This window comes from Rutidosis leptorrhynchoides, chromosome 9 (assembly GCF_046630445.1).
Source record: "Rutidosis leptorrhynchoides isolate AG116_Rl617_1_P2 chromosome 9, CSIRO_AGI_Rlap_v1, whole genome shotgun sequence".
NCBI classification, from domain to species: domain Eukaryota; kingdom Viridiplantae; phylum Streptophyta; class Magnoliopsida; order Asterales; family Asteraceae; genus Rutidosis; species Rutidosis leptorrhynchoides.
The window spans coordinates 205,317,943-205,344,920 of record NC_092341.1 but is presented as its reverse complement, the minus strand read 5'-3'; the positions used below and the strand labels follow the sequence as shown (position 1 = coordinate 205,344,920).

The 26,978-nt window shown below is 35.2% G+C and overlaps 2 protein-coding genes across 2 annotated transcripts; one reads left to right on the top strand and one right to left on the bottom strand.

The window, feature by feature from the left end:
• The first annotated feature begins 248 nt into the window (after nucleotides 1-248).
• On the top strand, nucleotides 249-2,470 carry LOC139866182 (isopentenyl-diphosphate Delta-isomerase I-like). The gene is made up of 6 exons (XM_071854336.1): nucleotides 249-587; nucleotides 773-828; nucleotides 1,296-1,387; nucleotides 1,479-1,581; nucleotides 1,667-1,804; nucleotides 1,968-2,470. The coding sequence occupies exons 1-6, from the start codon at nucleotides 352-354 to the stop codon at nucleotides 2,216-2,218; spliced, it is 876 nt and encodes a 291-aa protein (XP_071710437.1). The 5' UTR covers nucleotides 249-351; the 3' UTR covers nucleotides 2,219-2,470.
• A 708-nt stretch (nucleotides 2,471-3,178) lies between these two features.
• On the bottom strand, nucleotides 3,179-8,809 carry LOC139867535 (nitrate reductase [NADH]). Its single transcript, XM_071855899.1, has 4 exons — nucleotides 7,683-8,809; nucleotides 7,164-7,304; nucleotides 5,532-5,764; nucleotides 3,179-4,663 (listed from the first exon to the last, which is right to left on the bottom strand). The coding sequence occupies exons 1-4, from the start codon at nucleotides 8,710-8,712 to the stop codon at nucleotides 3,320-3,322; spliced, it is 2,748 nt and encodes a 915-aa protein (XP_071712000.1). The 5' UTR covers nucleotides 8,713-8,809; the 3' UTR covers nucleotides 3,179-3,319.
• Between the last annotated feature and the right edge of the window lie 18,169 nt (nucleotides 8,810-26,978).

The window sequence follows — 26,978 nt, the reverse complement described above, 5'->3', positions numbered from 1 at the left end:
CATTAATAGATTATTATTATATTTTCTTTTGCTTTTTATCAAGCAAACATATTACATATATAAAGCTACGTTACTAGAACCATTACAGTTTCGATAACGCTCATACAAAAGTGTTCGTGAAATTGCGGGCCTTAAGCTACTTGTAAATGAAATCCAAATGAAAATTGGCTGCTGTCTGTATTTGATTTTTGTATAAACACTTGTTTAAAACATTAAAAACTCAAAAAATGGACGCTAATTGTTAACTGATAATGATAATGATCATAGTCCACTGTACCCCATAAACTCATCTATTATTAAACCTAAATTCACAATTCACATACAATTATTACTTGAACTGATTTTACAAAAATGGCTTTGCTTTCAAAATATTCCATTCGCTCATCTCAACTTTCTAAGCTCAGTTCTTCAATTTCATCATCCTTATCTAAAAGTTCACAGAATTTTGTTTCTTTTAAATCCCGGTCACCATTCAGCGCCGGCGTTTCGTCCTATTCATCTTCTACACCGGTAACATCACCGGCGCTCACGACCGATGCCGATTCTTTCATGGATGCCATTCAGCGCCGTCTCATGTTCGAAGATGAGTAGGTTCCTGTTACTTTTCTTCAATTTCAGCTTCAGTTTTTAACTAAATTAAAAATTAAATTAATGTGGAGTTAACAAAATTGAAAAGTAGAGACTAATCAATTAGTCGAATTTCATCACAGTGATGAAAATTTTACCAGTTTCGCGGAATTTTCATACTAATGGATGTTATAATTGTGTGCAGATGCATTTTGGTTGATGCTAATGATGGTGTTGTTGGTCATGACACAAAATACAACTGTAAGTAAAGCTTTATTTTTCTGGTTGTGTGAATCATAAAGAAAAATAGTTCAACTTGAGTGAAACACAGATTTCATTTTAGTTTTTCTTTGTTTCTGTTGAACTAGCAAGTCCTGAAATCAAGTTATATAGCCTCAGTCTTTAGATATTAAAACATCACACTGACGATAATTCTTTTTATACTTTATTAGCTACTGTCCTTCAAAAATATTAGTTATCATACAAAATATTATTCTAAATCCTAATAATGGCTTGACATGAATATCAGGTCAGTACTATGCTCCTAATAATCACTTTATGCGATATCAATGTTTACTATTATAAAACTCAGATGTACATGATACCAAAGTAGCAATCAAAATTGGAAGTGTCACTTTCATGATATAACAAAAGATTATTCATCTAAACATTTGTCATGTTGAACATTCAGTATAATTTGTTTGTTAACAATTTATTTATATATGTAGGCCACTTGATGGAGAAAATTGAGTCCGAAAATTTGCTACACAGGGCTTTCAGTGTATTCTTGTTTAATTCAAAAAATGAGTTACTTCTTCAGGTATGTATACCACGTGGCTCTGTTTTTATGTATCCATTCACAATTCTTTTTATGATAATTATAAATAATAATTAGTTTCATATGTTTGCAGCAAAGATCTGCAACAAAGGTGACATTCCCATTAGTATGGACAAACACCTGCTGCAGCCATCCGCTGTATCGAGAATCTGAGCTTATTGAGGAAAAATCACTCGGTATTTCACATATAATCCTACAAGTATATTGTGATTACCATCTGTATCTGCAATTTATTCATACTTTTCATTTTATTTTCAAAAGGGGTCAGAAATGCTGCACAGAGGAAGCTTTTAGATGAACTGGGGATTCATGCAAATGAACTTCCAGTCGATGAATTTATCCCGTTAGGTCGTATTTTATACAAAGCACCATCTGATGGCAAATGGGGCGAACATGAACGTAAGAACTTTGCTTCCACTCTTTTTGCATTGATTCATGTTATCAACCAGTTTGGTTTCAAAATGTACATTTAACACACCATATATCAATTCGTAAGGAATAAATAAAGTCCATGGCATATCAATTTCAAATGAAGACTGAAAGCATGTTAATAATATTGCAGTTGATTATCTACTTTTCATGGTACGAGATGTTAGCATGAATCCGAACCCAGATGAAGTTGCAGATGTTAAGTATGTGAATCGAGAGCAATTAAGAGAGCTCGTGATGAAAGCAGATGCAGGTGAGGACGGTCTTAAATTGTCACCATGGTTCAGGATAGTTGTAGATAATTTCTTATACAAGTGGTGGGACCATGTCGAAAACGGAAGTCTCAGTGAAGCTGTTGATATGAAAACAATCCATAAGTTGTAATTTTTCTCTGTTATTCAATTTCCATCAACAGAGCCATTTCGGTAGGTATTAATTTTATCTACTGTATTTATTTAATATTTAATTTAACTGTGAGTGAGATTAGTTCCTGATTAGTATGTGTACCTGAATTTCGGTATGTGTTGATGATTTAGTTTGGTGTTCAAATAAAGCAACCAAAATAAAATCTAGTGTTGAGGTGACAAATTATGTTAAATTTATGTGTAAATCACGAAAAAACTTGTTTGTTATACATCAATTGTCATTGATCAAGTTTCATTCATCAGATGATAAACGTTTTGTACATCTGTCTATCAACAGTTTCGATGTTTTATGGTTTCAAATTGTCCTGATGGTTCTGTTCCTTTATCAATCCATCTGCACTTGTTATTATTGGTAGGTAACTAAAAGATATGGTATCCAATTGGTCACTAATTTGCCTAGCGATATCGAGGTAACTTCTATGTTGAGTGTTCGAGTTCGGCTTTAAAAAAAAAAAAAAAAACTAAAAGATATGGTATTCAGACAATATATTAGTAATTTATTTATAAGAATTAAGACAATTCCGTCTCAGGTTTTGGCATAGATTGCTGGTTGCTCCATCTGTGCATTACTACCATAGATTGCTGGTTGCTCCATAGATTGCTGGACTCAATATTAGTGCGGACACCAAAAAACAGATTGTGCAGTTACTTGTGGAGTAAATGGATGTTTTTGCTTGGTGCGAAAATGATATAACTGGTGTTCCGCGTCATATCGCAGAACACAAACTCAATGTCAATCCTGCCTTAAAGCCTGTAGTCCAAAAGCGTAGGGGTATGGCCCCAGATCGCACTAAATGGCTATGTGAGGAGGTAACAAAGCTGGTGGTAGCAGGTATTTTGCGCGAAGTTCAATATCAATCATGGATTACTACTCTTGCCAACCTTCAGTTGATGGATTTGTCAATTATAAAAAAGCATAAATAATAATCATAATCTTTTCTATTAATAAAAACTCTCATACAGAAAGATGATTACAAAGAGAAATACTATATGTACATATATGATTGTGACTTTATTTAGAAATGAAATTTTAACCCACTAACTTCCATTGTAACAAAATCTAAAACACCAACAAAGAATTCTTGATATCATAACCCATCTTTTCTAAATTAGGGTTTATAGCAAACTGAATCATGGGTGGTGGCCCACAAGCCAATGCCAATGTATCATCAGAAACTTCAGGAATATGTGCCCTCATTATATCCTCAGTAATAAACCCTTCACTATATTTCCACCCTTCTCTTATTGACTTAGCAACAACATACCATACTTTCACTCTATCTTGATATTTTTCAGCCCATGCATCAAGTTCATCCCTCAACAAAATATCATCTTCTGTGCGATTTGCATACACGACGTACATCATCGTATCATCCTCGGGGTCCTTCAAGATCGCTTGCATCACTTGATAGATTGGTGTAATCCCGGTCCCACCAGCGAACATGGCTAACTTTGTGGCAAACTTTTGTTTACCATGAACCGAAAATGTCCCTTTTCCCATGTACTCAATGTGACCTAATGGACCTTTGATGTCAAGTGAAGAACCTATCGGCATTGATTCCAAGTATTGTGACATGAGCCCTCCATTTGGGAACTTAGGTTCGACGTTTTTGAAGTAGATTTTCACTAGCAACTCAAAGTATCCGACTTCATCGATAGTACTTGTGGGCGTGTATGCTCTCATGCATAGCTTGTCATCGATAATTGCACACAAAAATATGTGCTTTCCGACCGGGAGTCCGAGAACTTGATCTTGCGATGGGAGCGCAAAACGAAATAGCCTCACATCATGCGAAACCGAGGTTTTAGCGATGAGTTTACATGGGATCTTTTCGCGAGGGATTAAAGCTATGTTCCTTGTTGGTACAATTTCTTTAATGGTGGCTAAATGTGATGTCATGTAATTGGTTGCACCATGGACCGAGTTATTCGGTGATGATGCAGCCGAATCTGAACTATAGCCCATGGTTATGAGTTCACCAATTCGGTATTCTTCTAGAAGCTTCTTGGCTTTATCAGAATGAATTGCATCGAATTCCTCGGTGCAGTCAGTGCCAGCATTGATGAGTATGCTGTCACTGCCACCAGGGTGGTCTTTTAGGAACGATGTACAGTCGTAAATGTGACCATGGACCACGATCCAGGCTGAATCGGCTGAGTTGTGTTTCTTGACTTCAGACATTGAAAATGTTAAAGAAGTTGTGTTCATGAAAGGCGACGAAACACTCTTTTTAAGAGTTGGATTGGCTAACTCTGATGAAATCTCGAGGTGTTTTTCTCGAGCCATCCATCCGCCGGATTGGTTTCCTGGTTGAGTCGGGTGCTCAAACACGATACCAATCTCGCCTTTATGTGGTTTGCACATATTAGTCTTCACCCGGAACCAACAGTTGTTCATCATACCCTGTATTTCATATACATAGAATCAGCTTCACTTGATTATATAAACATGAACTATTATTAAACATTGGTTCACATAATTGATTTAATGTATTTAACTTTATGCTCAAAAGACATAATTTCTTCCGACAATAAAAACTCACATCGTATCATAAAATTATTGAATCATACTCCCTCCGTCTCAATTTAAAAGTCCTCAGACAAAAAACACACTGTTTAAAAAAAAAGTGACTAACACATGTACTTTATTGTCTACTTTTCAGTTTTACCTCTTAATTTTTACTTACAATTTTGTTTTATTTAAATAAAGTAAAGATATAAAAGTATTTTAATCAATTATTCTTATCTATTTATGGAACTATATTAATTTGGAACAGACAAAAAAGAATATCAGGACTATCTAATTGAGACGGGGTTGTAATAGCCGATATATGCACGTGGGCTATTAGTCTAAAAATAATTCCGTTAATAAATTCAATATATGTGTTGAAAAACTTTGGAATATGGCCCTCACAACCCACGGTACCATCTTTTCAAAATAATACGGAGCAAGTGAAAACAGCTAATAGGGGAAAAAAGGGGGTCAATTGTTCACTTAACTGTACACAATAAATACAAAAATTATTGGATAAATGTTTAAAAAGTTGCGTACTCAAAACTTCAAAAGCTAGTCAAAAGGGAAATATTTGAAGAGGAATTTTGTCCAATAAGAAGAAGAAAAGGTTATCCCAGTTTGACAACTTTACCAATCAAAACCATGCATAATGTCACCAAACTACTTAAAAAATTCGTTACCACCAATTTATTTTACTTGGTAAAAATAATATATAAATATAAATATAAATAATTTATAAAAAAGCGCAACTACATACCATGAGATTCCAAATGAGTTTGTCAGGTTGGGTGTTAAGTGTCTCATCCCAGGCTCGAACTGCAATCTCTTTGGCTCCAAGAAGATCCAAAACCTCAACTTCTAGTGACCAAAAACACCAACACCAATATTTCCCATATTTATTTGGTTTCTCTTTACGATCCAAACTGCACACACTCCAACTCTCACCTCCATCCATTGTTACCTCCACACGTGTCACTTTCTTCCCACCTCCTGTTACCATTTAATTTAATAATTAAAATACTAAATTAAATGTTATTTAATTCATTGATACACTACTTTTCTGGTTTCCAAAATCACATTTACGGAGTAGTATTTACCTTCAATCACCGGAAACTTAAGATATTTAGTTTAATAATTACTATTAATATTAATTATACTCTAATTATAATATGAACTTTATATAGTTGCTAATTATACCACTTCCTATCGGAGCATTACCCGTAGCTACCCGTTAGTTACCCGCAAGATGCCATAGACACGGATTAATTATAGGTATTAGTTATAGGAGTCTTACCATGAATTTAACGAATGGTTATTGGAATAAAAGGGACCCACTCACCCCACATGCTAGTAGTTTTTTGTAAAAAATACCCCTTTTAACAAATGTACAAATCTTTAATGCATATTTTACAACTTTTTTTGTGTTGATTAAATAAATATAAAAAGAAATTAATTAATAATGTGGCAGGTAAGAGGAAGATGTTTTAACCATGATAGGCAATGCTTAGTTATAGGATTTTATAAGTTAGTTATAGGATTTGAGTGCTGATGTGGCGCTGATTTGTCACGTTAAGAGGATAATAGTTTAGTAACGATAGGGAGGGAGTGGTGTTAGTACTCCTACCATGTTATGCACCCTCGAATCTAGAGAGCTCTAATTTATTTTAGGCACCACTTGAAAAAGTAATATTAAAAACCGTACGACACAAGTTTAGGTTTAAAAATAGAGTTATTGGTCCCCAACCATCATTACCCCTCGTTACTTGTATTTATTTTATCCACTTATATGTGCTTATTCGATTAATTAATTACAAATATTCCCTTTAATCACTTGATTAAGTAGTCTTTGCAAGTTGTCATTCATGTGGCTTGAAATCCAAAAACAATAATCTATTACTTCCTCTTTTTATCGCTTTCTCGACATTTTCTCAACACTTTCTCAACATATATCCTATTGAAGTGTCCTATTGAGTAGAGAGTAGGCAAAACTAAATACCAAGGGGTAGAGGAAATTAAAAATTATTATTATTATTATTATTATTATTATTATTATTATTATTATTATTATTATTATTATTATTATTATTATTATTATTATTATTATTATTATTATTATTATTATGTTTAATCAAAATCAAAATACTTGCAAAGCTCAAACATAAGTTATTAATTTTAAATTAGAGGCCAGATATATAGTACTAAATACTTAGGAGACGAGAGAACATGATTCTATTTTTTCCCGTATTTATTTGATAAACAAAGAAGTGTTTGTTTAACATTTGAGTACGAAGGAACTCAAAAAACGATAACTTCTGTACATGTATTTATATGGAGAATAAAAATTACTCCAATAAAAAAAAAATAAAAAAATGAAGTATAATATAATTACCGGAATAAGCATAGCCTCTTAAGGTATAGGGCCTCTGAGTGGTCCATGCATTTATCGGCAATATCTCTTCGTGACAAGGAGTTGTAATCACCGAGTTTATGTTCAACTCGTTAATTATGTACTCTGGCTTATACCACCAACCTGCACATATTAGCATATATATTTCATTTCAATCATGTTTAATTACTTTACTATAAATAACAAAATAACAATATATATCATAGGATTAATCCTATACCGTAAACAAAATTTATATATATCAAATCCATTATAGTTCATACTTTTATGTTACTACCTCGTATGACACAACAAATAACTGAAAAACAAATAAATCATAAATGTCTGTTACTCTATCCATGTAGTTGATATGTATGTATTTATGACCATCTACCTTTGTCACATATAATACTGAAAAGATCCTCAGAAACTGATGTCATTTCATAAATATATTAAAATAAAAAATATTAAGTAATACGGAGAAAAATCATTATTATTAATTAAATTGTAAGGCATACATACCTTCGGAGTTAGCTAATTCGGCATCCGCCACATGCGATGGTAACACTCGATTATCTTTAAAATGGTAATAATTTTCAGATTCAGGTGTTGTTACAATAATACGCTTTAACCATTTCACCATTCTACCACCGATAAATCCGGGAATAATCATCCTAACTGGAAAACCGTGATCCGGTAACAACTTCTCTCCGTTTTGCATGTACGCCAATATGATATCACGGGCCGGATCCATCGCCATTTCCACGCTAATGCTTGTTCCGTATTTCGAACCCCCTCCACCCGGGAGATTTTCGGCTCCTTCGAAGCACACATTCAACGCTCCCTTCTTTCGGCTGAAGATTCCACATTTTTTCAAGATTTGTACAAGTGGGACCCCTTTCCAGACCGATGTTGATATCCCGGCCGCACCCCAATTGAACCCAATCGTCTGTTTCGTCAGATTCTGTTCCTTCCGTCTATTTCCCGCGCATACTAATGACACTGGGAACTCTCTGGAAGGGAACTCTGTGACGAGTTGGGTCATAGTGAAACGGCTCGGTCGTTTCACCAGACCACATATTTCCACGGTCCAATCCTCCCACGTAGCATTGGGAACTGGACCGTGGTTCCTCACATAATGAAGAGGTGCTGGGGTTATGAACCCATGATGCATGAGCTTGTTCAAAGGTGGTTCAGAGTTAAAGGGGTGTTTTCCCGTTAACCGAACCATGGATGGGTTTCGCTCGATCCATTGATCCGCCGTGCCCACATCTCGTGGATCGAAAATGGATGATTCCAACTCTGAGTTGGATTTTTTAATGGCCTCACGATATTCGTCCTCTTCTTCGTCGTCCTCCTCTTCACTTGAGTATTCGTACATACGCGTGCTAACCCTTTTAGGGATAGTGAATTCTCGAGTAGCCGATGAATAACTGAAACCACGGTTTGGTGAATCCGAACGCTTGTGGTTAGGACTAAAAGAACGGACAACACCGGCGGCCGAAAGACCAGGTTCATAGCGGAACTGGCGGTTTTCGACTGAGGCCGCCATATGTTTAGTTTACAAAACTGTTGGATATAATAATCTCAGCTTCTTGGTTTGTATTCGTTGTGCTGAGAAAAGTGAGACACAAGATTTGCCTTATACAACACACAAGACTTGTATATATAACAAATCAACAAAACCATGTACTACTATACAACTAACAAATTGTATAAATAGTGACGTAAAAAAGTCTATTTATTTACTCGTCCACATAAATTATGAAAGCCAAAGTCATTATATAAAGACAAAACAGAGACGTGTGGATGTTGGGAGCTTTAACAGAATTGAACAAGCTCTCTGAAGAAAAAAGGAAGTAAAATATGAGCGGTGTTTGGGATGCAACCACTTGATAAAAATGAAAATACTTGGGGGCCTAAGATTGAAGGAGACCACATACATATGGCTATTTTGTAATAGTACTAAGATTGTTTACATCTTTTATTTATGTGTGGGATACCTTTTTAAAATCCAATATACATTTCCTGTTAGATATATTTAGGGTTAGAGATATGTTTAATGGGTCATGGGTAGGATCAAGAGGGAAGTAATCATTCGGGGTGAAGCGGGGGGAAGCAAAAACTTTTTTTTTTCTTTTCGTTTTTTGAAAAAAACTTTGTTCACGAACATTATAGATGAGATGAAAATATGAACATTTAGTAGAGACACTTTGTGATAAATGTTTTTATTTTGACGGGAAAACGCTCGAAGAAGTAATATATAACAATTATCGTGTTTTTCGAGCATATGTTGAGGTTTTAGCTATTGGGGTTTAGATATTAGGGTTTAGAAATTTAGGGTTTAGGGTTTAGATTTAGGGTTTAGATTGAGTTTTTAACACGAACGGTTTAGGGTTTAGGGTTTAGGGTTTGGTGTTTTGGGGTTTATGGAATAAACCCAAAACACCAAACCCTAAACCCTAAACCTAAACCCTAAACTCTAAATCGGGCTAAATTTTGCTTCACAAAATATGAAAAAAAGACGTTCATATTCTTCACGAACAATATTATCTTGAATGTTATTTTTGTCGATCGTTTTCCCGCTTAAATAATGACATTCATCACGAAGTGTCTCTTCTAAATGTTCATATTTTCGTGTGATCTTGATGCCGGAAAAAAAAATTCCAAAAAACACGAATTTTTTTTTTTTTTTTGCTTCCCCCCGCTTCCCCCCGATTGGTTACTTCCCCATTGATCCTGCCCCAATGGGTCATCAAGAGGGAGGCAATTTTTTAAGAAAAATTATGGAGAAATAATTTTTTTTTGAATTTTTTTTCAGACATCAAATTTAGGTGAAAATATGAATATTTAAAAAAGACAATTTGTGACGAATATTATTATTTAGGCAGAAAAACGATTGAATAAATAATTGATAACATTCATCATGAATAATGTTTTAATTAGAGTTTATTTGCATCGTTTTGTTTTCATCTTGTGTGAAGTGTTTTTTTTCGAAATTTAGCTCGATTTAGAGTTTAGGGTTTAGTGTTTTGAATTTAGTCCCTAAACCCAAAACTATAAACCCTAAAAAATATTCCCTCTTGATTAAAACACTATGTTTAATAAACAAATTAAACGGCCCGGGTATCGTTTTCTCTTATCATAAGACTTTGGAAGGGCGAGTCTTATCAGGTTATTACATGACTATATTAGACCTTTTCAATGGACATATGTTTATATAGATGTACGTGGTTTAATTAGTTGTCATATCACTCTCCTTAGACCATTCCTTATGCGTGAGAATGAGCCAGGTTCGTTGCACCACAACGACCACAACGGTCACTGTGCGGCCGTTGTGGTTCCCAACGTGGTGCCGTTGTGGGCAGGTACAATGACAGAAATGACAGTTGTGAAGACCAAATGGAGGGCTGTGATTGGCTAATTTAACTAGGCTACTGTTGCAATTTTGAATTTAATAATTTTTTTTTACAAAATAATTAAATCTTTTTTTTTCTCTCTATCTCTCTCTCTCTCTCTATATATATATATATATATATATATATATATATATATATATATATATATATATATATATATATATATATATATATATATATATATATATATATATATATATATATAGGGGCACGATCCGTGGCTAAGCTTAAAACGAGTACAAACCGGATAAGCAAATGTGGACCACAAAATATTATAAAACTTCATTTTGGCTAAAAATGCATGGAAGGGTAAAATAGTTATTTTAATAATTATGATTAATAAATGATTATACAAAAGTTAACATATTATGAACCACCTTCACCACCACCAATCACCACCACTACCACCACCCACCACCACCACCAACCACCACCACCACCACCAATAACCACCACCACCAAGCACAACCACCAACAACCACCACCACCTACCACCACCACCACCTACCACCACCACCCACCACCATCCACCACCACTACCACCACTCACCACAACCACCCACCACCGACCACCACCACCACCAACCATCACCACTAAACACCAACCACCAACACCATCACCCACTACCCACCACCAACCAACCAACCACCACCAACCACCAACACCACCAACCACCCCAACCCCCACCACCACCCCCAACCACCACCACCAACCACCACCACCACCAACCACCACCAACCACCACCATCAACCACACCACCACCAACCAGCCACCACCAACCACATTCAGAAATATGAAGGATATTTATAATGAAAGATACGGTGATATCTTGGAATTTCTAATATCGAAGGATGGTGAAGAAAATTTGTCCTCAAGAGTTTGGAGTCAGAAGCAAGGTATTCGTTAAAGATTTCATCAGAAACAGAATCATCAGGATTCTTAATGTACAAGTTTAGTCCTTGTGATTTGTTCAGAGACTCCTTCGTAGTTTGCTCAATAAGTTTTTCAGTTTCAAACTTTTTCCGAGCTTTGCCAACATACAATTCTTTATCATCAACTTTTGGCTGTTGAGGTCGTTTACAGTTTTTGTTGCTTCATTCAACTTTTCAAAATTCAGAGCATTAATTGGCAGACTGGGTGCTTTTCAGAATTTCAGAATGGAAGATCATAATTCTAAGAGATAATGGTTATATGTATATATATAACTGTTGATGTAGACATGCTGCGAGATTTCAAAATACTGATTACTAATTCTCGGTAATTGGTATGGCAATTCCTGTTACAAGATGTGGATGAGTATATGATAGGGTTTTAATGAACAAATATAATGGTTCTTCGGAGAGACTTAAGCCAATGAGTAATGAATTTACTGGTAAGTTTATTGCTAATGTGGTGTAATATAAACGGTTCTCCGGTAACGATGATGAAAAGGGTATCATATATATCAAGGTTATAGTAAGGTTAATCCGAGTGAAAGGTCGAAATTGATTTGATAGAGCTGTGACAAAATTGGCTAATTTGGAAAGGAATTGCTAAGTTATTTTCGGTAATAACAACGCTAAAGGAGATAATACATATACATTTAGTCAGGTTCCAAGTGTTTTCAGGTGCATAACTATATGCATCAATCTTTTCTTCCGTAGATGAAGTGCGGTTGGTTCATCCTCTCGATTGAAGTGTTTTCAAGAATCATGAAATGTTTGAACGCAGATTGGAATCGTAAAGATACAAATGAGGTTTAAGATGAAATCAAGTGGCAAACTTGAAGAAAATTTTAGTTTCATATGTTATAATCAATATTTTAATTCATTTTTAATTGTCCAATATTATTAGTCTACAGTCGATAGACCACAGTTAACAGTCCAATAATTCATATATAGTTTAATATATAATATTCGATTTAATTAATACGTATCGTGACCCGTGTACATGTCTCAGACTCGATCACTGAAATGTCCCGTTCTTATTGATTAAAAACGTTCCATATTAATTGATTTCGTTGCGAGGTTTTGACCTCTATATGAGACGTTTTTCAAAGACTGCATTCATTTTAAAACAAACCATAACCTTTATTTCATCAATAAAGGTTTAAAAATCTTTACGTAGATTATCAAATAATGATAATCTAAAATATCCTGTTTACACACGACCATTACATAATGGTTTACAATACAAATATGTTACAACAAAATAAGTTTCTTGAATGCAGTTTTTACATAATATCATACAAGCATGGACTCCAAATCTCGTCCTTATTTAAGTATGCGACAGCGGAAGCTCTTAATAATCACCTGAGAATAAACATGCTTAAAACGTCAACAAAAATGTTGGTGAGTTATAGGTTTAACCTATATATATCAAATCGTAACAATAGACCACAAGATTTCATATTTCAATACACATCCCATACATAGAGATAAAAATCATTCATATGGTGAACACCTGGTAACCGACATTAACAAGATGCATATATATAAGAATATCCCCATCATTCCGGGACACCCTTCGGATATGATATAAATTTTGAAGTACTAAAGCATCCTGTACTTTGGATGGGGTTTGTTAGGCCCAATAGATCTATCTTTAGGATTCGCGTCAATTAGGGTGTCTGTTCCCTAATTCTTAGATTACCAGACTTAATAAAAAGGGGCATATTCGATTTCGATAATTCAACCATAGAATGTAGTTTCACGTACTTGTGTCTATTTTGTAAATCATTTATAAAACCTGCATGTATTCTCATCTCAAAAATATTAGATTTTAAAAGTGGGACTATAACTCACTTTCACAGATTTTTACTTCGTCGGGAAGTAAGACTTGGCCACTGGTTGATTCACGAACCTATAACAATATATACATATATATCAAAGTATGTTCAAAATATATTTACAACACTTTTAATATATTTTAATGTTTTAAGTTTATTAAGTCAGCTGTCCTCGTTAGTAACCTACAACTAGTTGTCCACAGTTAGATGTACAGAAATAAATCGATAAATATTATCTTGAATCAATCCACGACCCAGTGTATACGTATCTCAGTATTGATCACAACTCAAACTATATATATTTTGGAATCAACCTCAACCCTGTATAGCTAACTCCAACATTCACATATAGAGTGTCTATGGTTGTTCCGAAATATATATAGATGTGTCGACATGATAGGTCGAAACATTGTATACGTGTCTATGGTATCTCAAGATTACATAATATACAATACAAGTTGATTAAGTTATGGTTGGAATAGATTTGTTACCAATTTTCACGTAGCTAAAATGAGAAAAATTATCCAATCTTGTTTTACCCATAACTTCTTCATTTTAAATCCGTTTTGAGTGAATCAAATTGCTATGGTTTCATATTGAACTCTATTTTATGAATCTAAACAGAAAAAGTATAGGTTTATAGTCGGAAAAATAAGTTACAAGTCGTTTTTGTAAAGGTAGTCATTTCAGTCGAAAGAACGACGTCTAGATGACCATTTTAGAAAACATACTTCCACTTTGAGTTTAACCATAATTTTTGGATATAGTTTCATGTTCATAATAAAAATCATTTTCTCAGAATAACAACTTTTAAATCAAAGTTTATCATAGTTTTTAATTAACTAACCCAAAACAGCCCGCGATGTTACTACGACGGCGTAAATCCGGTTTTACGGTGTTTTTCGTGTTTCCAGTTTTAAATCATTAAGTTAGCATATCATATAGATATAGAACATGTGTTTAGTTGATTTTAAAAGTCAAGTTAGAAGGATTAACTTTTGTTTGCGAACAAGTTTAGAATTAACTAAACTATGTTCTAGTGATTACAAGTTTAAACCTTCGAATAAGATAGCTTTATATGTATGAATCGAATGATGTTATGAACATCATTACTACCTTAATTTCCTTGGATAAACCTAATGGAAAAGAGAAAAATGGATCTAGCTTCAATGGATCCTTGGATGGCTCGAAGTTCTTGAAGCAGAATCATGACACGAAAACAAGTTCAAGTAAGATCATCACTTGAAATAAGATTGTTATAGTTATAGAAATTGAACCAAAGTTTAAATATGATTATTACCTTGTATTAGAATGATAACCTACTGTAAGAAACAAAGATTTATTGAGGTTGGATGATCACCTTACAAGATTGGAAGTGAGCTAGCAAACTTGAAAGTATTCTTGATTTTATGAAACTAGAACTTTTGGAATTTATGAAGAACACTTAGAACTTGAAGATAGAACTTGAGAGAGATCAATTAGATGAAGAAAATTGAAGAATGAAAGTGTTTGTAGGTGTTTTTGGTCGTTGGTGTATGGATTAGATATAAAGGATATGTAATTTTGTTTTCATGTAAATAAGTCATGAATGATTACTCATATTTTTGTAATTTTTTGAGATATTTCATGCTAGTTGCCAAATGATAGTTCCCACATGTGTTAGGTGACTCACATGGGCTGCTAAGAGCTGATCATTAGAGTGTATATACCAATAGTACATACATCTAAAAGCTGTGTATTGTACGAGTACGAATACGGGTGCATACGAGTAGAATTGTTGATGAAACTGAACGAGGATGTAATTGTAAGCATTTTTGTTAAGTAGAAGTATTTTGATAAGTGTATTGAAGTCTTTCAAAAGTGCATAAATACATATTAAAACACTACATGTATATACATTTTAACTGAGTCGTTAAGTCATCGTTAGTCGTTACATGTAAATGTTGTTTTGAAACCTTTAGGTTAACGATCTTGTTAAATGTTGTTAACCCAATGTTTATAATATCAAAAGAGATTTTAAATTATTATATTATCATGATATTATGATGTACGAATATCTCTTAATATGATATATATACATTAAATGTCGTTACAACGATAATCGTTACATATATGTCTCGTTTCAAAATCATTAAGTTAGTAGTCTTATTTTTACATATGTAGTTCATTGTTAATATACTTAATGATATGTTTAATTATCATAATATAATGTTAACTATATATATAACCATATATATGTCATCATATAGTTTTTACAAGTTTTAACGTTCGTGAATCACCGGTCAACTTGGGTGGTCAATTGTCTATATGAAACCTATTTCAATTAATCAAGTCTTAACAAGTTTGATTGCTTAACATGTTGGAAACATTTAATCATGTAAATATCAATCTCAATTAATATATATAAACATGGAAAAGTTCGGGTCACTACAGTACCTACCCGTTAAATAAATTTCGTCCCGAAATTTTAAGCTGTTGAAGGTGTTGACGAATCTTCTGGAAATAGATGCGGGTATTTCTTCTTCATCTGATCTTCACGCTCCCAGGTGAACTCGGGTCCTCTACGAGCATTCCATCGAACCTTAACAATTGGTATCTTGTTTTGCTTAAGTCTTTTAACCTCACGATCCATTATTTCGACGGGTTCTTCGATGAATTGGAGTTTTTCGTTGATTTGGATTTCATCTAACGGAATAGTGAGATCTTCTTTAGCAAAACATTTCTTCAAATTCGAGACGTGGAAAGTGTTATGTACAGCCGCGAGTTGTTGAGGTAACTCAAGTCGGTAAGCTACTGGTCCGACACGATCAATAATTTTGAATGGTCCAATATACCTTGGATTTAATTTCCCTCGTTTACCAAATCGAACAACGCCTTTCCAAGGTGCAACTTTAAGCATGACCATCTCTCTAATTTCAAATTCTATATCTTTTCTTTTAATGTCAGCGTAGCTCTTTTGTCGACTTTGGGCGGTTTTCAACCGTTGTTGAATTTGGATGATCTTCTCGGTAGTTTCTTGTATAATCTCCGGACTCGTAATCTGTCTATCCCCCACTTCACTCCAACAAATCGGAGACCTGCACTTTCTACCATAAAGTGCTTCAAACGGCGCCATCTCAATGCTTGAATGGTAGCTGTTGTTGTAGGAAAATTCTGCTAATGGTAGATGTCGATCCCAACTGTTTCCGAAATCAATAACACATGCTCGTAGCATGTCTTCAAGCGTTTGTATCGTCCTTTCACTCTGCCCATCAGTTTGTGGATGATAGGCAGTACTCATGTCTAGACGAGTTCCTAATGCTTGCTGTAATGTCTGCCAGAATCTTGAAATAAATCTGTCATCCCTATCAGAGATAATAGAGATTGGTATTCCATGTCTGGAGACGACTTCCTTCAAATACAGTCGTGCTAACTTCTCCATCTTGTCATCTTCTCTTATTGGCAGGAAGTGTGCTGATTTGGTGAGACGATCAACTATTACCCAAATAGTATCAAAACCACTTGCAGTCCTTGGCAATTTAGTGATGAAATCCATGGTAATGTTTTCCCATTTCCATTCTGGGATTTCGGGTTGTTGAAGTAGACCTGATGGTTTCTGATGCTCAGCTTTGACCTTAGAACACGTCAAACATTCTCCCACGTATTTAGCAACATCGGCTTTCATACCCGGCCACCAAAAATGTTTCTTGAGATCCTTGTACATCTTTCCCGTTCCAGGATGTATTGAGTATCTGGTTTTATGAGCTTCTCTAAGTACCATTTCTCTCATATCTCCAAATTTTGGTACCCAAATCCTTTCAGCCCTATACCGGGTTCCGTCTTCCCGAATATTAAGATGCTTCTCCGATCCTTTGGGTATTTCATCCTTTAAATTTCCCTCTTTTAAAACTCCTTGTTGCGCCTCCTTTATTTGAGTAGTAAGGTTATTATGAATCATTATATTCATAGATTTTACTCAAATAGGTTCTCTGTCCTTCCTGCTCAAGGCATCAGCTACCACATTTGCCTTCCCCGGGTGGTAACGAATCTCAAAGTCATAATCATTCAATAATTCAATCCACCTACGCTGCCTCATATTCACTTGTTTCTGATTAAATATGTGTTGAAGACTTTTGTGGTCGGTATATATAATACTTTTGACCCCATATAAGTAGTGCCTCCAAGTCTTTAATGCAAAAACAACCGCGCCTAATTCCAAATCATGCGTCATATAATTTTGTTCGTGAATCTTCAATTGTCTAGACGCATAAGCAATCACCTTCGTTCGTTGCATTAATACACAACCGAGACCTTGCTTTGATGCGTCACAATAAATCACAAAATCATCATTCCCTTCAGGCAATGACAATATAGGTGCCGTAGTTAGCTTTTTCTTCAATAACTGAAACGCTTTCTCTTGTTCATCATTCCATTCAAATTTCTTCCCTTTATGCGTTAATGCAGTCAAGGGTTTTGCTATTCTGGAAAAGTCTTGGATGAACCTTCTGTAGTAACCAGCTAGTCCTAAAAACTGGCGTATGTGTTTCGAAGTTTTCGGGGTTTCCCACTTTTCAACAGTTTCTATCTTTGCCGGATCCACCTTAATACCTTCTTTGTTCACTATGTGACCGAGGAATTGAACTTCTTCCAACCAAAATGCACACTTTGAAAACTTAGCGTACAATTCTTCCTTCCTCAATACTTCTAACACCTTTCTCAAATGTTCACCGTGTTCTTGGTCATTCTTTGAGTAAATAAGTATGTCATCAATGAAAACAATGACAAACTTGTCAAGGTATGGTCCACACACTCGGTTCATAAGGTCCATGAACACAGCTGGTGCATTAGTTAAACCAAACGGCATGACCATAAACTCGTAATGACCGTAACGTGTTCTGAAAGCAGTCTTTGGAATATCATCTTCTTTCACCCGCATTTGATGATACCCGGAACGTAAGTCAATCTTTGAATAAACAGACGAGCCTTGTAGTTGATCAAATAAGTCGTCGATTCTCGGTAGTGGGTAGCGGTTCTTGATGGTAAGTTTGTTCAACTCTCGGTAGTCGATACACAACCTGAATGTACCATCTTTCTTCTTGACAAACAAAACAGGAGCTCCCCACGGTGATGTGCTTGGTCGAATGAAACCATGCTCTAAAAGTTCTTGTAATTGGCTTTGCAGTTCTTTCATCTCGCTGGGTGCGAGTCTGTAAGGAGCACGAGCTATTGGTGCAGCTCCTGGTACAAGATCTATTTGAAATTCAACGGATCGATGTGGGGGTAATCCCGGTAATTCTTTCAGAAATATATCGGGAAATTCTTTTGCAATAGGAACATCATTGATGCTCTTTTCTTCAGTTTGTACTTTCTCGACGTGTGCTAGAACAGCATAGCAACCTTTTCTTATTAGTTTTTGTGCCTTCAAATTACTAATAAGATGTAGCTTCGTGTTGCCCTTTTCTCCGTACACCATTAAGGGTTTTCCTTTTTCTCGTATAATGCGAATTGCATTTTTTGTAACAAACGATCTCTGCTTTCACCTCTTTCAACCAGTCCATACCGATTATCACATCAAAACTCCCTAACTCTACTGGTATCAAATCAATCTTAAATGTTTCGCTAACCAGTTTAATTTCTCGATTCCGACATATATTATCTGCTGAAATTAATTTACCATTTGCTAATTCGAGTAAAAATTTACTATCCAAAGGCGTCAATGGACAACTTAATTTAGCACAAAAATCTCTACTCATATAGCTTCTATCCGCACCTGAATCAAATAAAACGTAAGCAGGTTTATTGTCAATAAGAAACGTACCCGTAACAAGCTCCAGGTCTTCCTGTGCCTCTGCTGCATTAATATTGAAAACTCTTCCGCGGCCTTGTCCATTCGTGTTCTCCTGGTTCGGGCAATTTCTAATAATGTGGCCCGGTTTTCCACATTTATAACAAACTACATTGGCATAACTTGCTCCGACACTACTTGCTCCGCCATTACTCGTTCCGACACCATTTGTTCCTTTCGTTCTATTAACCCCTGGTCCGTAGACCTCACACTTCGCCGCGCTATGACCATTTCTTTTACACTTGTTACAAAATTTGGTGCAGAACCCCGAGTGATACTTTTCACACCTTTGGCATAGCTGCTTCTGATTGTTGTTGTTGTTGCGGTTATTATTGTTGTTGGGATGATTGTTGTAGTTGCTGTTGTTGTTGTTGTTGTTGTTGTTGGGCCGTTTGTTGTAGTTGCGATTGATGTTGCGATTGTTGGGATAATTGTTGCGATTATTGTTGTAATTGCTGTTTGTAATGACCCGCATTTTTCCGATCATTCTATACTTATAAGATTAATATTTACATAAATTAAACTTACCAACATGATAAGCAATCCAAATTGTTGAGAATTATGTTTTGAAAAGAGTTTTACACAACGTTTGACCGTCTAGTTGACCGATGATATCACGAACTATATAACATATGATAATTATACGTTTGTGTATATATATGTATATATACATATTTAACATGATCTAAGAATGTTGTAATATCTCATTTTGTATTAATAACAATAAGTTATAAGTATATTTTGAAACTACTAACTTAAGTTTTCAAAACGATAATCATATGTAACGTTATTTGACATAAATACTTATAACCTATAATGTTTATACATATATCGTATAAGTAATGTATTTAATCACTTTTAAAGACTTAAATACATAAAACAATATAAGTGTATTCACAAAAGATAGCTATATTTGAATCCTCATTCCATTTTTCACAAAATTTCTATACGTATATCTAGAGTATTTGTACTCGTATCATACCTAGCTTCTATACGTATTTACTATTGGTATATACACATCAAATCACCACCAACCAGCCCTTGTTCGATGCCTTATGTATAAGGTAATTACTTTTGAATGATTGTAAGACTAATTACAAAAATACAAACTAAAATTTTGTCCATGTTATCCTTAAAGATCACGTTTTTAGGAGTATATATGTATCATCATTTTTGATTCATTTACTACTTCAATCTCCTAGCTAAAACACACACACACTTATAACCCTTAAACACCTTCAACAATCCAGCAAAGTTCCATAAAGATCTAGCTTCAAAAACACTACTTAATCACCATAAGAAAACCATACAAAAACACTTCAAGAATCCTTCCAAGAACACAAGTTTACTTCCAATCTTTCATCCAATTCCATCACCCTTTTGGTTCTAGGTTCTTACTCATCTTTTACAGCAATCTTGTCCAAGTAACTTGAGGTAGTAACTTTGTTCATAACCTTATTCGATTCATATATATATATATATAGCTATCTTATTTTGTGGTATAAAATTTTAACAACAAGAACATAGTTTGAATGTTTTCAAACTTGTTTGCAAACTAAATAGATCCTTCTAACTTAACTTTTAAAATACTTCAATACCTGTAATATAATATAAATATATGCTAATTTAACAAGGTATAACTTGGTTTTTCAAAGAACACCTTAAAAACTGTTTTTACGACGTCGGAGTGCAACCGGGGGCCGTTTTGAGTTGGATAATTAAAAACTATTTTGAACCTTGAATTGGAGGTTTATTTTCTGGAAAAATGATATTTACTATGAATATGATAACACATAAAAATTTCATGATTTAACTCAAAGTATAAGTATTTTTAGAAAAATAATCATTTAATGTTGTTTACATAAGGGAAAATGATTAACTTCATAAGTTTCACCAAAGTTTGACCTATGACCTGTGATTTCGAATACAAACTAAGGTATTTATAGTTCATAGTCTTAAAGAAGAACTCGGTCCAAGGAAGTGGCAAGTTGAACCAACGTAAACGGAGTTGTAACGAAGAAACTATGACCAAAACAAGATCGGATATCCAAAACTAGTTTAGCCACGAAAATAGTTGGAGAAAAATTAAATGAATCACATCTTTCTAAAATAACATGATATTTTATATATATGTACTCATAATTTAATTTTATATATTTCAGGACCACCCGTAAACAATACGAGAAGATTAATCATAAGATTCCATGATTGTACGCAACACGTCATTTGACAACACCGGTACTTTATGTACGCAACACGTCAATTGACAACACCGGTACCGTGGGTCAAGATTAATCCCGACCAATACAAATACGATGGGGTTTTATTTATTTCGATGGGGGTTTTATTTATTTATTAAACACCTAAATATGAACCATTAAAATTGAATTACTAACATCGGACTGCTAACTACGGACTAAGAAGACATTAAAAGTATTATAAGAATATATATATGTGACGATTGTTTTAAATGAAAATATATTGATAAATTATATATGGATAGGTTCGTGATATCAATCGGAGACCAAGTCAAAATTACATATCTTCAAGACGAAAGTGAGTATATAGTCCCACTTTTAAACTCTAAATATTTCGGGATGAGAATACATGTATTTTATGTTTTACGATATGGACACAAGTAACTGAAAAATATATTCTACGTTGAGTTGTACCACTGGCATACTTCCCTGTAGCTTGGTAACTGTTATTTACAGCGGTATTGTAAACGCGAATCCTGTTGATAGATCTATCGGGCCTGACAACCCCAACCGGACTGGACGACCAGTATTCAACGGTTGCACAGTACTTCGTTTTGTGACTACACTTGGTACAGTGTAGTAAGATTTCATATTAAAGGGAATATGCGACGTGATTAATTGTTAAGTATGGTTACCAAGTGCTCAACCACTTAGAATATTTTTATTAAACTGTTTATATACGAAATCTTGTGGTCTATATATATATTGCTGCCGGCACTAAACCTATATCTCACCAACTTTATGTTGACGTTTTAAACATGTTTATTCTCAGGTGATAATTAGAAGCTTCCGCTGCATTATGTTGAATTTGAGCAGGATCTTGCGTACGCATACATGTGTCAAAAATAAAACTGCATACCAAGGATTTGTTTTGTAAAATATGCTCGAAATCATGTTGTTATCATTATTTGTAAAGTTTGTAAGTCGAAGATTATCGCTAAACGATAATCATCTTTTTATTGTCCAAAGCTTGTAACAAAAATAATGGTTATGGTTGTAATGTAAAATAAATGCAGTTGTTCTTTTAAAAATGTCGCATATAGAGGTCAATACCTCGCAATGAAATCATACGTTATCTAACTCGTTCTTATGGTTAAGGACGGGTTATGACATGTGGTATCAGAGCGGTGGTCTTAGCGAACCAGGTTTGCATTAGTGTGTCTAACTGATAAGTCGTTAGGATACATTAGTAAGTCTGGACTTTGACCGGGTCTGATTTAAAAACCATTGCTTATCATTGTTGGTTAAAATTTATGTGTAAATATTATGTAGTACTAATGGGTTAGTTGTTGTGTGATAGATGTCGGGCTCAAAACTTGTTATCACATTCAGCGACTCCGAATCAGAATCTTCAGATGGTGTTCCAGTCATTAACCTATCCGATGATGAAAATAATATCTTTGGGGAAGACTCACAAATTCCGGATGAACCGACTATAGAGAACCCGGAAAGTGAACCCGAGGAGGAAAGTGAACCCGAGGAAGAAATACAGGAAATTACAAAAGACGAGTTCGAACTAGGAAAGAAACGAAAGGCTAATGAATTAGAAAATTCAAATCCCGAGTTTAGTAAGGATGATGTGGCACCAACTCCACTAGACACTACCACCCCTATTCCCGCTATTCCTATTCGTTCTATCCCGGCATCCAGTTCTTCAGTCCCACAGCCAAAATATAGGCAGACAGCCAGGATAAGCGTTAAGCGATTCTTTGAACCTAAACGTCCTAGAAAATAGACCAAACGATGCGCTGACGTATTAAACCATAGGATCATATAATGTTTTGTATAACATTATTAGTGTGGTTTGTTTAATGTTCAATGTAAGATAAGCATATGTAAAATAGTGAAGTGTGAAATGCAATAATTTTCCATGGTTAAGTATTATTTAGATGGTAGTAATTGATTCTGTACTAAGCTATTAAGTATGAACATTAACGGGTAGGTACTACCCTAGATATAATTATAAAACGCTAATAAGAAGAAAAGGCTTTTATAATAATACCTGGTTCATATTATTAACAAGCTATAATGTACTATAAATACACACTACATCTATAATATTCCATGTGAATAATTATTTTCTTTCATTAGGAAATGGCGCGATTGAATCGAATGACGGAACAAGAAGTCGAGGAATTCATCAACCAGCGAGTCAACGACAGAATGTTATGGGTCGAAGCTGCGAGAGCTGCTGCAGTTAACCCAAATCCTCGTGTAGGATGCACCTACAAGACTTTTCAAGCTTGCAATCCCTCATCATTCAGTGGAACGGAAGGACCGATCGGTTTAACCCGGTGGATAGAGAAGATGGAGACGGTGTTTAAAATCAGTGGTTGTGTTGAAAAGGACATGACCAAGTATGCATCGTGCACTTTACAAGATAGTGCACTCACGTGGTGGAAAAATTATGTGAAGGCTGTAGGAGGAGATGTAGCTTATGATACTCCATGGGAAGAATTCAAAACAATGTTAATTAACGAATATTGTCCAAGGAACGAGGTTAGGAAGTTAGAAGATGAATTACGAAGCCTGAAGGTTGTTGGTACTGAAATCACCAACTACAATTAGCGATTCATGGAATTAGTTTTGCTATGTCCTGAATTGGTTCCAACCGAAGAACGGAAGATTGAAATGTACAAAGATGGTTTGCCCAAAAAGGTCAAGGCAAATTTTACAGCATCGAAACCTAAGACAATTCATGAAGCTATAACCATGGCAAACGAGCTAATGAATCAGGTCATCATGGATAAGAAAGTATCCAATACTGATGTGAAGGTATCAGGTAACAAAAGAAAGTGGAATGGAAATTATGATCGAGGTAACCAACAACAATCTTTTAAGAAACAAGAAATCACGCGAGGTGCGGGTAGTGGTTTAAGCTTTGGTTATAAAGGACAAAATCCTTTATGCAACCGATGCCACAAACATCACTCTGGTTACTGTAATGTGGTATGCAATAAATGTAATCGAAAGGGTCATCTTGCTGAAGATTGTAGGGCTCTCGTTACAAATACAAATGGTACCAAGACTCCTGCCACCAATGCAAATAGAACTGCTTTGGCTACCATTACTTGTTATGGGTGTGGAAAACAAGGTCACTATAAGAGCCAGTGTCCGAATCCAGAGAAGAAAAATGGATCTGCACGTGGAATAGCATTTGTTATTAATGCTAGAGAGGCTTGTGAAGACCCGGAGCTTGTTACGGGTACGTTTACCATTAATAACTTATCCGCATCTATTATATTTGATACTGGTGCCGATAGAAGTTACGTGTGTAGAAATTTTTACACTAAATTGAATTGTTCATCATTACCTCTAGATGCTAAGTACATGATTGAGTTAGCTGATGGTAAACTAATTAAAGCCGATAAAATTTGTCGTGATTGTGAAATAAATTTAGCTGGTGAAACATTTAAAATCGACTTAATACCCGTAGAATTAGGAAGTTTTGATGTAATAGTCGGCATGGACTGGATGTCCAAAGTAGGAGTTGAAGTTGTGTGTGCCAAGAAGGCAATTCGCATTCCTTGTAAGGATAAAATGCCGGTGATGATTTATGGAGAGAAGGGTGATTCAAAGCTAAAACTCATTAGCTGTTTGAAAGCCAAGAAGTGTTTAGAAAAGGGATGTTATGCTATTCTAGCACATGTTAATAAAGTCGAAAAGAAAGAGAGGTGCATCAACGACGTGCCTGTGGCAAGAGATTTTCCTGAAGTGTTTCCGGAAGAATTGTCGGGATTACCTCCATTTAGATCGGTAGAATTTCAAATAGATTTAGTACCAGGAGCTGCACCAGTGGCTCGTGCGCCATATAGACTTGCACCGTCCGAGTTAAAAGAACTTCAAATTCAGTTAAAAGAATTACTGGACCGTGGATTCATACGACCAAGTACTTCACCGTGGGGAGCTCCAATTTTGTTTGTTAAGAAGAAAGATGGATCTTTTATTATGTGTATAGATTATCGTGAATTAAATAAGTTAACTATCAAGAATCGGTATCCACTACCGAGAATTGATGACTTATTTGATCAATTGCAAGGATCATGTGTTTATTCGAAAATCGACCTAAGATCGGGCTATCATCAATTACGCGTCAAAGAAGAAGATATTCCGAAAACTGCTTTTCGGACACGTTATGGTCATTACGAATTTTTGGTCATGCCGTTTGGGTTGACAAATGCGCCAGCTGTATTCATGGACCTCATGAATCGAGTTTGTAGTCCATATTTAGATAAGTTTGTTATCGTTTTCATTGATGATATTCTTATCTATTCCAAGAGTGAGCAAGAGCATGAGCAGCATTTAAGGTTGATATTAGAGTTGTTGAGAAAAGAACAGCTATATGCTAAATTTTCTAAATGTGCTTTCTGGTTGAAAGAATTGCAATTTCTTGGCCACGTTGTTAGTAGCAAAGGAATTCAGGTTGATCCAGCAAAAATTGAAGTCATTGAAAAATGGGAGACTCCTAAGACACCAACGCAGATACGCCAATTTTTGGGTTTAGCCGGTTATTATAGAAGGTTTATTCAAGATTTTTCCCGAATAGCTAAGCCGTTGACAGCGTTAACGCAAAAAGGGAAGAAATATGAATGGACCTCTGAGCAGGAGAGTGCATTTCAATTACTGAAAAAGAAGTTGACTACGGCGCCTATTTTATCGTTACCAGAAGGGAACGATGATTTTGAAATATATTGTGACTCTTCGCGACAAGGTTTTGGTTGCGTTCTTATGCAACGGAAGAAAGTTATTGCATACGCATCCCGACAATTAAAGATTCACGAGCGGAATTATACGACGCATGATCTAGAACTGGGAGCAGTCGTGTTTGCATTGAAGATGTGGAGACACTACTTGTATGGGGTTAAATTCACTGTGTTTACTGATCATAAAAGCCTTCAACATATTTTTGATCAGAAACAATTGAACATGAGGCAACGTAGGTGGGTTGAGTTAATAAATGACTATGATTGTGAAATTCGTTATCATCCCGGGAAAGCGAACGTGGTGGCCGACGCTCTAAGCAGAAAGGAACGAGAACCAATTCGAGTACGAGCGATGAACATAAAAATTCGCATGAATCTCAACTCACAAATCAAAGAAGTTCAACGAGAAGCACTTACTAAAGAAAATATAGGAAATGAAATAATGAAGAAGTATGAGAAGCAACTCGTTATACGGGAAGATGGAATTCGATATTTTGCAAACCGTATTTGGGTACCGAAGTTGGGTGGATTAAGGAAGTTGATATTGAATGAGGCACATAAGACAAGATACTCGATACATCCTGGAGTTGGAAAGATGTACCAAGATCTTAAGACACATTATTGGTGGCCTAATTTAAAGACAGACGTTGCAACATATGTTGAGGAATGTTTAACTTGTTCTAAAGTCAAAGCAGAACACCAAAAGCCATCAGGGTTACTTCAACAACCAGAAATCCCAGAATGGAAATGGGATGGTATTACCATGGATTTCATCACGAAGTTACCAAAGACTGCCTGGGGATACGATACCATTTGGGTGATTGTTGATCGTCTCACCAAGTCTG